At 39.4% G+C, this 13,547-nt stretch overlaps 1 protein-coding gene across 2 annotated transcripts in view; it reads right to left on the bottom strand.

Moving 5' to 3' along the window:
- Positions 1–407: 407 nt before the first annotated feature.
- The window catches only part of TMEM241 (transmembrane protein 241), a 56,340-nt gene continuing 43,200 nt past the window's right edge, over positions 408–13,547 (bottom strand). For both annotated transcript variants that reach the window (XM_040085798.2, XM_040085806.2), the window contains exons 14-15: positions 4,546–4,610; positions 408–1,118 (exon numbers count right to left, since the gene is read on the bottom strand). In XM_040085798.2, the coding sequence (XP_039941732.1) occupies positions 1,058–1,118; positions 4,546–4,610 (126 nt within the window). In that variant the 3' untranslated portion in view covers positions 408–1,057. The remainder of the gene's footprint in view (positions 1,119–4,545; positions 4,611–13,547) is intronic.

Raw genomic sequence — 13,547 nt, 5'->3', positions numbered from 1 at the left:
GAGACTACACTTTACATATCAAATATCATGTAAGACAAGTCCCTCTCCTCACTGAAGCTTTGTTATCAAGTTCCTTTTACTGTGTAGACCTTTCCCACAATATAAACTCATTATTTAATATTACTTTCACATAGATTGCAGGCTCTAATATATCAAGACTAATTTCTATCAGTCATTAAGCAACCAGAAGTGAAATTATTTTAAGAACTCTTGAGATTAATTTCCTTACACTTTTTATGACATTCATTCAAGGTTCGTGTTCTTTGTTTCCTCTCGCAATAATTTAAGAGACAAACCACTGCTGGGAACAGCACATGTCCCTCCACCCCCTCCAGCTGACAAAAACTGGAAGAGTTCAAGAGAAATCTCAGAGAATGGGAGAAAAAAAAAAAATTCACAAACAGCAATCACTACAGATATTGAGATTTATTGCTGATTTTCCCTTTCTGCAAAGCTGTCAAACTGCCACAGTTCCAGAAGGGGATTATCTCTACAAGCCCCTTGGCCTCAGTCCCTGTGTCAGTTCAGACAACATGATGACTAGAGACCTGTGTGTGGCAGCTTGCTGTTTACAGAACAGTTGGAGGCAAAATCCATCCTTCCAGATCCTGAATTTATGGCAGGATCTGGGCTCTGACATTGTTTGGTATGACCTGCTGTCTGCTTCAAACAAACAAAAAAAACCACTGGGGGCACCCAGTGGGGAATGCTGCTTTTCCTGAGTTTAGTTCCCTGTGCAAGAAGCTGCTACTGAGTGGTGCTCACGCAGAGCCATCAGCATGAGACAGTGCAGTTTTTTCCTTTACCACATCAATCTGATACAGTTTGTCTTGTGCTTTGAGGCAAAGGCTCCTTAACATCTTTGCCAACTATGCTGCTCCCTTACCTGCACTATTAATAGCATAGCTTCTTTTCCTAATTAAAAAAAAAAAAAAAAAAGATCCCTTTCCTCACATTTAGTTGCACTTCTTCATTCCTGCTGCCGCTTTTTTTTTTCATGATAGTGTCTCTAGGCTGCAAGTCAGCTCTTTTCCAGCTGATGAGATCTGGTTCTTCCTTATGTGCCTGTCCTTTCAGTGTAAACAAGCAATGCTTCTCCAAGTCCACCGATCACAAGGCTGTAAACAAAGTATATCACAAATTTAGCATCATGCAAGTCCTTCTACTTGCTATAAAAGGTGTTATTTTATCTAAACACATCACAACCTAGAGACAGTAACCCAGGTGATTTTTTTCATTTGTCATGCTAAGAAAACGCTGAAACCCAAATTATCTTATTTAAACGATCTCATCAGAAACTACCTTTCCTGTGCTTTAGGGCTGGTGGTATTCAGTGAAAATGCACAGACAGGAATCTAAATGGAGAAGGTTGCCCCTAGTTACAAGAACAGCTGCACACCCCTACACTAGCAAGAACAGGGAAGGGAGGCAAGAGAGTTTGAGCCTTACTAGCCTAATGATTCCCTCCTGCAATTTCTGCTTGTGTTCTGTCCTGAAAACTTGCCACTTGACAACATCAGGAGGAGATGTAAAGCCTGGGTTTTGTGGACAAGGTGAAATCAAGGGAAAATTTTTCTGCATTGGGGTGATCCCACTGGCACAGTGAGGCCAATAGAAATTCCTGTGTTTGCCTCTCTTGGTGAGGTGAAAGGAGCTGCCCCAGCCAAAAAGGCACATGGGCCCAAGCTCTTCTTTCCTTTGCTGCTCACTCCACAGCTGTGGCACTAAAGCTGCTCCCCAAGAGTCACCCTAGGAGCAGGGCCCCAAGTCAGGATGAATGGTTTTACAGAAACCTTCACTGAAACATGCCATCACCCCACTCAATGCATGCAAGAGTTAATAATCCCCAAGCCTCCTCTGTTATCTCTCACAGCTGACAGGAATATGGTAAGATGCCGACTCTTCTCCCCTTTTATTACAGTGCAAAGCTAAGTGTACTGACCTTTCATCTTAGCCCCATGGCTTAATTAGCTTATGAAACACAAAAGCTCCTTACTGAACTTTATAAACAAAACAAACTTCTGTTAAGTTCATTTCTATGAGTACTCTTTTTTTTTTTCCCCCTTTAAAAAAAAAAAAAAAAAAAAAAAAAGGCATGTAAAGCTGAAGGCTCTTTGGTCTAATAGCATTACATTCACTTGAATCTTAGCTTTGGGGAGCTGTTTTAAAAACCACATAATTGCCCTTGTTCCCAAGAGCAAAAAAATGCTGTATAACTACAGCACAACATCTTACAATTGCACAGTAAACAGCCCTGGAAAGTAGGTGCTACAGACAGTCTGTGACAGTCCACAGAATAGCTTTGGTGTGGAATTACCAACAAGGAGCAAAAGGCTGCAAGGGCTGCAAGCTTTTCAAAAAGGGTCTAAACCACTGAGTCTGGTCACCTGCAGTTGGTAACAACTTCTGAGTGCTTTTTTTCTGGAGAGGGTTAACCTCCATGTCTTATTTCAGCTCCAGTTATAAAAACACCCTATGAATTAATTCTTTTGGAAGCTAAAGTTAGATAATATATTCTTAATCCTAAAGGAAAAAAAAACCCTGAAACACTACATACAGAAAACCTAAAATCAACCGAGCCGTAGAAATTTTCTTCCTGTTTCTATAGATGTGTTGTTTCCTAAATTTTTATCTGAGACTTTCAAAAATAAACTTATGTCTGACACACAATTCTAAAAATCAGACTGGGAATTATGTACAAAAGATAGTAAACTGCCCAGCCTTGTTCTGTAAAAAGATGCCTGCACCTGAACTGTTCTTTAGTATCACATATCTTACATCAAAGAAGAATCCCTTCCTGAAGGATTTGAAATCTTGGGCATCCACATGCCCACGTAGTCCAAATTACTAGGCAAATGGAAACCATTGTTATATCTTCAAGACGAAGCAGAGCAAAAACCATGGCTAAATGCCAACCCTTGATTTTACCTTCAATTTACCATCTGGCAAATCCTCCGGCATCTGTTTGTAGTGGGGTGACAGCTAACTGCATTTGCCCATCATTCAAAAATTAACATATGATATTGTCCATGACCACACTGGAGCAACACTAAAATCCTCAGTGCTTAATGTTCTCATGGGTGCTGTGCAGCTGCTATCATCCAACAAACTATTTCCAGAGCTTTGCTCATAAGCCAAGGCACTGCCAAGGCACAAGCACTAACAGAATTTAAATAAATAAATAAATAAAATAAATTGTTTTGGTTTTGAATTATCACACTCAAAGTGGCCCAATGGCTAGAGCAAATTTTCTTTTTAATATACAGATGTGTTCATCATGAATAGAAGTTTCAGTCCATATAGAGCATGTGGCATGTGTGCAACAGTATGGCTCCGTATGCTCACTTCAAGAAAGGTACACATTCATAAAGGTACACATTAATTTTTAGTGCACATGTCAGTGAATACAGGTGCATAATCAGAGCCTACCTCTAGCACACACATGACAGACCTGCACAAACACATGTAAAACTGAAAGGGTGAAGGGCAGCAAGTTAATGACATAGACTAGGAGTGTTGTAGGTGCTTTGATACCAGTTAAGTCTGACTGCACAGACCTCCTGTATTTCCTAGAGCTAAGGAAAATGCACACCTTGCTTTAGCATTTGAGACTACATGTGCCTAAAGTACACATAGGAATGCATATTCACACATAAGTAAATGGGGCCAGTCTGAACTGGAGATTCTCCTTTCCATAAGGCCCTTATCAAACCTGAAGAAAGGATATGTTAATTCCATTCAGTGCAGAGCTGAATCTTTAGGATGGCAATCAAACTAAATGAATCATGAATCGAATGGAAAAAAGGGAGCTTAAAGTTTTTCAAAAGTAAGTAGATTTTTATTTCCATTAACAGACCTGTCCTCAGAGACACATGTCTAACCCCACACTGAGATGTTATTTGCATGGCAGAAGCATTTAGGAGCATCAGCCATGCCCTGTGATTCCCTTTCACTGTGTGCTATACAAACATAAATCAAACTCACTGCCTTTGACCAAAGGAGTTTGCACCCCAATCCTTTATATTACTACCTAAAAAATTCAGGTTAGATGATTTGTACTGTGTGGCCACACATTGCAAAATCCAGATACAGCTTTGGAAAAAGCTTACTATCATTATTTTTCTCTGGTTTAATTTTATGCATTCACAGTGCTCAGTGTGCTAGGGAAACCTGAATGTACCCTCTTGGTTAAAAAGACGCCGTCAGCAAACCTTGACTCCCGTGTTTTAGTTCCAGTTCTGCCACTAAATTGCAGCATGACTTTGAATGGGCCATTTATTTGCCTGTTGGATCCATTTGCCTCAGTGTAAAAGGTGCTGAGTGAATTGTGGTGAGGCTTAATGTCCAAAATGTTCATGTTCTCCCACAGAGGCAGGAGAAACACTATTCTATTACTGTATTGCATCCATCACTGCACACCTGGTTCTCCTTACATGCAAAATAATACTGACAGAAATAGAACTTGACATTTAAAATATTTCCACATGAAGCACTGTGTGAAAATGCATCTTTACTGTTACGCAAAAAGCTCGTGTAGGCACTTACCAAGAAATTGTTAGTACATTGGCAGTCATGACAAAGAAGAACGGAGATAAGCTAGCAGTGATAACCTGTTAAATTGAAAAGAAGGAAAATCACTTTGTGAACTTGTGATATCACAAATGAAAACTAAAATACTTTTGCTGAAATTTAATTTCCATGTGTGCAGTCATATCTTCTTCTTTCAGCTGGAGAAGATAGCATGATAGTCACACATCCCAATTCAATTGTGACTCCGACAGAACCCAGGACACAGCAGAAGCAGGGCAGGGAACCAGAGCAGGGGATCCCTTGTCACATATCCCAGCTGGCTTTTACTTGTCGACAGCAGAATGGGGAGAGCAGTCAGATCCCAGGTTTGGAAAGCCTTATATTTCTGAGGAGGACAAGAGCTTGAAATGTGTTTATAGGTGTATAAAGAGCAAACAAAAATTAACAGGGTGTAGGGTTTAAAAAAACCAACACAACTTCAGTAGGTTTATGTTACAAATCTCTCATTGCCCCCAGGTGTCCTGGGCAGGGCAACTAGAGGAAAATGACTTTATACTTTTCGAGTACTGATCCCAGAAACAGCTAAATCCTGATGTACAATGGTTTGTAACAGATCCCTGCCTCAGCAGCTACGGAGCTACCACATCTGCAGCCTGCGAGCAGTTTTGGATGTTTTGCTGCCAGATGGATAATGTAAAATGGAAAGAGTTCAAAGAACAGTGACAGAGTCATTAGATGGGGGGATTGATTTTCAGTCAACAGTTAGGATAAGCAATGCCTGTGGGAAAGGAAGACTTGGTAGTGGTTTACAAAAATTTGGGAAGCACAAGCACTGAGGAATGAAAGGAACTATTTAGGTTAGTACAAAATTGCCCAAGGAAAAAGACGAAATTAAGAAACAAAATATTTAAACAATTATCAGCTAAGATTTCCTAATCATTGTTTGCCTACTTGACTCCCAGGGGAGACAGCAGAAACTTCGTTATGTAATCTATTACTTGTTAAAGCATTACTACATGTGCAGTAGGGAAGCAAATGCCATTTCAGAGCAGATTCTGTGCACCAGAGCTTGGACTTAGAGTGTGTCAGTCAATACCTGCTACATTTGTTACAGCCATATTTTAAAAGGCAGGCTCTGAATCTGCCTGGAGTGTAATCAGTGCAGGATCACATGCACGAGTGGCAGGTGAAGAAGAGAAGGTTGTGTGTCCTCTCTCCAGTCCCACTCTATGAGTTAGGTGGAGAGGGGCCAGCAACCTAAATGCAGCAGTGAGACCATGCAGTGGCACAGGAGCCAAGGTGTTCAGTGGGAACTACACAAGGAGTACCTCCTCTGGTCTCTTTGGGGATGTTTCCTACTTTAGGGAGATTCAGGCATGCAGGTGGCTTTTTTCTTCCTAGACATTACCATAACTCACACCATGACTGTTCTCCATGTGCCTACAGTCCAAGCCCCTGTCAGAGGAAATGAGGCAGGAGATAGACTTGATCCAAGCAGGATAACACATGACTGCAGACCCACTCCATCCCTGCTTAGCAACCAAATTACTGGTACCAGTGCAACGACAGACACACCTCCTGATACAAACTTTGTCTGACTTCAGTGTTTTCACACTGCCAGCCACAGCAGTGTACAACACAGGCAATGCTGTATAGCTCTAAGCCAACAGAAAAAGTGAGCTCCTACTCCGAGGGAAAATATAAGATATGTATCTATTCCCATAGCCTTCTATCTATATGTGTAAGCAAATATACAGCTTAACATATATACCCAAAAGAGATTGACAGAGGACAAGGACAAGTCACAAACAGAGAGTTATGCTTCAAGACCATATTGCAACTGCGCACGTTCAGTGGCCTGTCTGATAGTAATTTGCAGCCAGAGAGAGCTGACACCTGCTCCAAACAGTGGAAGTTAACTATTCAGGAGCTGAACCTTTCAGGCACTTTACCTAAAACCATCTGTTGTGAGGCTGAACCATTAGTTCAAAAACAGTGCTCTAAAATAAAATTGCATTTTTTTCTAGTGGGCTGGGCTCTCCCCTTACAAACAGTGCAGCAGACGTACTGACCTACAAGGAACCATTTCTCATTTACTCTGGTGTGAATGCTTGTGCAATTAACTGTAGTGAGCTTATTTTAGGTTAATGCTAACTTATTACATAAAAATACACAATACCAATTACTGACCATGTAATAGAAACTAACAAAGGATGACAGCTATGGTATGTACAGAGCGGTCTTTTCCTTAAGCTCACTCAAAGAAACTGAAATGCTGTATTTGAGAAGTGGCACAAGTTAAAGTTGTGCCACCCACTCCCTCGTTGAGTCCTGTTTATTAGAAACTTGAGAAGAGGCCAAGAGCAGAGAAACAGGCATTCAAGAAACCTCCGAAAACAGACCCTACCAGAAACAATACACCATTCTACTGTGATCATCCCAAACCTCTGCAAAAATGCAGGCTGTAGCCTTTTGGACTATTATAGCTGAACACTGTTGTATTTTTGAGAAATTATGTAAGAGTCTCTCAGTGCCAAAGACAAACAAAATGTGGGTTGGAAGAGCGCATGAAGTAAGTGTGTGTAAGGAAAAGAAAAAAAAAAATCACAAACAAACCAAAAGGAAAACACGTTGCTAAAATGTCTACCTTTGATGGTTTATCTAAAAGAAGAAGCTGTTTAAAAATGAAAAGCATGTTTTCAGAGAAGCTAAGAGTGTAATTTGTTCCAGGGGAAGAATCTAAATCCTGGGACACAGTAGAAATGTAATTTTCCTTTAAGTACATTTCAGAATTATCTGAAGTGTTTTAAGTGCACATTTAGTTTGAAAAAAAGCCCCCACCTACACTGATGTTCTGAATGGCCTTAAAAAAAAAAAATTCACAACAAGCTAAGTGCAGTAATCTCTCTTTCTTCACTTTAAATGTCACAGTTGTCCTCCTAGGCATTCAGATGCTTTAGTAAAAGGAATGAGCTTTCAAGACAAAAGAAATCAAGTTAAAGGGCAAACTAAAGTTAATGATTTCCAAATATACTTTGATGCTGAATCTTTAAGAGGTGGAAAGGAACATTTTAATTAGCTATAATATGCCTATTTTGAACAAAGCTCCCCAAGATTTTGACATACAGTCACCAATTCTATCAAATTATACAGGCTGGATGGTTGAGCACCAACTATTTTGGAAACAGGAATAGCTCCATGGACTCTGCCTACTTTTAAAGGAACTGTGACCAGTCAGTATTACAAAAGCTACTTTAAAAGCATTCATACTCTGAAATTTTCTTACAAAATTCTGACACAGCTTTCCATGGTTAGGAAAAAAATTCAAGCACAGCATAACTTAACAAAACATTTCCATGTGAGCTGAAATTTTTCCTGAGAAATCATTTCAAACCCTTCCTTGCATGAAAAATCGAATCAAAACAAAACAACAACAAAAAACCCGAAACAACCTCCCCTCAGGATTTTTACTTAAAATAAATCAGTCTAAGTTTATTGTGTCATTCCATTGTACTGTGAAAACAAGACCCATTTTAAAGGGACAATTCATTAACACTTATTTGCCTTGATCCCAGCTATTTCTGTAATTCAAATCACTGAGCTATTCACAAATAATTTTAAAAATTAACGAAAATCTTGGCATTGCAAATTGTGCTTCCTACCTCAACCAAAACCTGTTCTAGTTCTTTACAATGTGTATCAGCATTGCAGGAAATAAGTGTATCCTTGTAATGGATACTTATCTGGGATTAGGTCTGAGGAGAGCGGGTTGATCTCCTCCACACAAGACATTGGACCTGAATAGTCAGGTAACAAAACACATAAATACTCCGGTATTCTTCACATAAATACTCTAGTACAAGAACAGGAACCAGGAGAAAAAATAGAGAGCAACTCAGCCAGTTGGAGGTTTCAGACTTATTGGTTACAGGAGATTCCCAAATTCAGGTCCCATATAAAAGGTAAAATACTTCAGGTGTCCCTATTATTCTGGGAGCCAGAGACGGGCCAAGGTGCCATAAAACATTCCACACACTGCTTATATTGCCATTTACATTTAACAAGCTCCCATCAAGGACAACACAGCACTCAGCTTCAGGATCCAAAGAGATTCATTCAATTCCAGAGCTCCAAGGTTCGCCCCTTACCAGGCTGATTTACTGGCAACTAGAAACACAATGGCATCATTGAAATGCTGGGTAACAGACTAAAATCCACGAAGCACAAACATCCCAATGTGTGGAAGAGCTTGTTGCACAGTAGGGACAAATTCAGCACATAAAATCACCTTTGCACAGGAAAAAAGTAGGCACAGGAAAAACTGTGCCCCGATACATCTGCCTTCTCTAAAGCTGCTTTAGTGATTCCCAAGTGGAGGGAGGCACAATTACCACGCGCTTTAAAGGATTCCCAAGGAACTTTGATAGTCAGACCACTGCACAACTCGTGACATGAATGCTTTCTTCTTTTCTGCCTATCACTTTATGGTCAGATAAGAAAAAATTTCTAAAGAGAGGGTAAAATTTGTCTCATAAATGTTGTTTTAAGAAAATACGGGGGGAAATATAGTTTATTTTAGAATAAGAGATTAATTTTGTTTACAGATAACAAAATAAAAAATAAAGACTGGAGAATTTCTTGCTGTCGACCTTAAGAGCAGGCAAGATAACTATTGAGGCAGCTTCCCTGTTTTTCTTGAAGATTTAACATCAGAAAACTCTGATAAATCTGATACGAGGCTTGAAGACAGGAGATGGCATCCTAAGAGTTCTTGGTCCTTGGCAATGCTCAAATTTGGATCCTGGGAGATGGAGGAATGTAGAACTCTGCATTCTTTGCTGCCTTGCTTTCTCCACTGACCAGCTGTGGTTATACCACAGCCTCTGGAGTGTCCAATCTTGATCGGTTCAAACCAGACATCACTGGCCAGATAAAAGCGTCATTCTTGACCAAGCTATCGTGGATCCCTTTCATCCCTGACTTTACAATCACTTCAGAGAAAGATTTTCAGGCTGTAGAAGCTGGCTGTACGTAGATTTTGAATATCTAGCATTTCTGACTTGTTCAGGAACATGTTGTTTATACAACCAAGAACACAGATGAAGACATTTTCAAAATTTAGATTCTGATTTAATCTTTCTATCTGGAATGGAAAGATATGGTGGGGATTTGGTTCTGACATGACCATGATTTGTTAATATTACAACTCTATTTGTACATTCCATATAAAACTATGTTTTCTCTGAAACTTTTAAACTGCTAAGAAGTTAAATGTCAGAGTTCTCACTGTGAACACAGAATACTTTACAAAAATTTTCTTTAGCTTGTGTACACGGAGCCAATCCTTGTAACTTCACTTCCCCAAACTGCCAAAACCTCTGTCCTCACAAAAACGCATATTTTTCCCAAAGAGAGTGTTCTTGAAACAGCTCATCAAGTTCACTCACTGTTCAAAATAAATAATTCTATTTACCATCGGGTCATCTTCTCAAAACATCAGGAAAAAGATTCTGATGTACGTAACATTTGTTTTCATTCTATTGTCGGAATTAAAGTAATATCAAGCTTTTTATAGACATAATATTTGTTTTGTCCCTCTTCTGCGTGGTTTAACCAGCTGCTAAGATAATCATCAAAAATCATCAGGGAAATGGATCATTGTTAGTGCCACTGAAAACAGCTACATCAAGATAATCCAGTACTACCAAAAAGATAAAAATTACAGTAGGCAAACATCAATAACAACACATACTTTTTCACTGAGGGAGACTCACTGAAATAATTTCCCAGATTTCAGAGTTACGTCTCTTTTGTACATATGTTTACTTCAGAGCAAGCATATGTAACGTGCACACAAAATGTTATGCCAGGAATGGAAATATATCAAAAAGTACTGAAGTTTTCAGAATAGAAAAAAAGAGCAACTAACATTTTAATGCCAACCTCTGTATTCATTAATTGACATTAATTTTCTAAGCTTTTAATACCATTTCTCTTTGTTTACATACATTTTCCATCTCAGATGGTCTACCAACCATTTCCATCTAGACCTTCTCTGCTTTCCTTCATCCAAATTTAAGATGCCACTGCCAGATGGGTAAATTCTCTGCACCTTAGCAAGAATACTTTCATTCACAGACATCCAGCAGCTACAGCACCAGATGAACAGATGAAAGCATTGACTGGGACAGACAAATACATGGAAGAACACTGAGGGACTGGGATCTCCACAGTCCAAAACCAGACTGAAGTGGTATAGCATGTACTGGCAAGTCTTTTTGAACTAATCCAGACTTGAGAGATTTTTATAGAGCAGGTGCTGACTGTGAGGTTTCAAACTGCAGAAAGTCAGCAATGATCAAGGAGAGGCATCGGTGACCACCTGTAAGCTCACTGATTGTGAAAGGCTGGTAGTGTCACTGGAAATCTTCCATTAGTTGGCAGCAAAAATCCCTGTTAAAGATGCCAAACATGGTACATATCCTCCCTCACAAGAAAGACAGGATGGGACTAGAACTAATGTCAAGTCTGATTGGATTGCTGGCGATTAGGGCAGGGAAAAAAACAAATACAAAGTGTGTAGAAAATAACCCCTATTTTTTTCCTATGGTCATCAAAGAAAATAAAACACCCTTAACAGCTGCAGATACTGTACACAGGAGCTGTTCTCCATTGTGAGCAGAATTAAGCATCTGAATGAATCCTGCATGCAGAAACAGACCAAAATCCAAGTAATAGTCACTGTTTAATTTTAGGTCAGCTTTAGGGATGACCTACCACAGAAATAAAAACTTCCCTGGAAGCTTTCAATTATATTGCCTATTGCAATGACACAAGTTTTAGTGAAATCATTAGAAGCTCAAAGGCTCTTCACAAACCTTTTTTACAATACCAAGGTCAATCTCTGATAAAGGAAGATATAGCAAATTCAGGCAAAATTCCTCTGACCAACTCTTCTTTAAAGTCTCCTCTCCCTAGATACTCATTTAGTTGTATTAATCTATACAGTGAAACAAAGTCTGAGATTTTCAACTTTGTTCTGAGAGTCTGTTGTTACCAATCAAAAAGCAAGACCAAACTTGCTGCTTAATGTAAGGGCTTCAGGTGATAATGCAGCTCCTGAAGGAGCACTACTAATAAATCCACAGACAAGGAAGGGTTTCAATCAGCCACACAACTTTTTCCAAGGAGAGGTAATGAAGCTTTAACTTTGAACCTCTAAAACAATGGCTCTTCCCAAGAGAAACAACACCACTATGATCCTGCCTGAAAACCTGAGGAGCCCAAACAAGGGAAAGAAACAATTCAAAGTGAAATAGATTGGAGGAAAGGGGAAAGCACATCAGGCTTCACTCTCAGTTCTGCCCATTAGTTTAACTCGAGCACATCTGCAGTGCTACCCTCTGCCTGACCAAAGTGCAAACATGCCCTGAGGGATTTCATCCCCTGGCAGACTTAACTGGAGACTGACAATATGAAATCAGCAGACCACAGCAGGAGTTTGTGCATTACAGCACACTTAGGTGCACACTGCCCATAGGAGGACTCTGCTCCTCTCTTCTGAAGGAAGAAAACCCTTTAACCATTCTGAAATACAAGCTGTTCCCTAGAGGAAAACCCGGTGATGCTGGCACCATGGCAACAGTGGCACCATGGCAACGGTGACAGGCAGTATCTTTATGATCCACACAGCTTTGATCCAGTCACACGGAAGTTTTTTCAGCTGCTGCAAATTTCTTTGAGAACGTTCATTTCATATTTGCCTCAATGCCTGCACTCATCTCCATCTTCTCTAAAGCATCTTTTTTCTCAAAGGAGGTTTTGGTAACTCTCTTCTGCCCTTTCTTTATATTTTACCTTCCTTCTTATTGTGTGTTTTTTAGCATTATAAAAGCAACGATGGTAAATTCCCAGAGTTAAGAACACAATTAATTCCATGTATTGCGACTGAAAAGCAGCCAGAGTTTCAACATGCCTTAGCAGTCAAATGGCTAAGCTTAGTTCTACTATAAATGAGTCTATCTGTTTTTCATAGCAATAGATTCTTACAAAGCTTAACATCACCTACATGTTACATTTAGAATATAGAACATAAAAACAGAGGGAGAGGGTAGATCAAATGACACACAATCAACAACTTGCTCTTGAAAATATTTTCAAAACAAAAGCAGGACAAATGCTTGCCTCTAAAAAAATATCAGATATTCTAAGGTGGTTTTCCTCTTTTACATTACAAATACCTAAACCAATAATCTCTGTACTGCAGATGACTATTTCTATATATTATCTTTTTGACTGCTGTGAGAAAGTAGATTTCTTAATTAGCACTAGTATGTGTTTAGAGGAAAGATAATCCTCTGCATTTCTGCGGCTAGGAACATATATGCAGTTCCAGTATATAAGAATTAGGTATGCATCCTCTACTTTCTGTCACATTTATGAAGATTTTTTTCTGTGCTGCTTTCTGTAAGTTCCTTTTGTTTCCAGGATTTGATGACCAGTACAACCATGATGCTGATCCTGCAAGTGCAAGGTGGGACCAACAGGTGGTTGCATCCTTAAAGCTTTCTTAAAGTCATTGAGCATCCTGTCTTACCAGATTAATACATGATTAATGTACAATCCTTTCATATTAATATGCTACAATAATTAGTTTTTAACCTTGAGCATCATGTGAACATCAAAAGAATTGTTGAACTACTGTCTAACTTCATCATTTTTAATTCCATATAAGACAGAAGTGGCCAAGCTATTGTGCTTGCACCCTGTGCATCTCATCAGCAGTTTGGCTGCAGGAGAACATGAACCATTAAGGTTTAATTTCTCACCTTTGAATCACTTCTAGAGGATCCTCTGCCTTCACCTCTTTGAGGTATGTGGCACCTATCTTACAGCTCTCAGCCATACCAAGACTTTAGGTATAGCTCATAGATAACTATTTTGACTCTTGGCCCTAATTTTCTTGTCTCTCCACTTTCGCTCTCTTTTTTAAACTTTACAACAGCCACCACAAAGAT

The sequence above is a fragment of the Hirundo rustica genome, chromosome 1 (genome assembly GCF_015227805.2).
Source record: "Hirundo rustica isolate bHirRus1 chromosome 1, bHirRus1.pri.v3, whole genome shotgun sequence".
Taxonomy (NCBI): Eukaryota; Metazoa; Chordata; class Aves; order Passeriformes; family Hirundinidae; genus Hirundo; species Hirundo rustica.
Note: the sequence above shows the minus strand (reverse complement) of the source record. Positions and strands in the feature narration are given on the sequence as shown.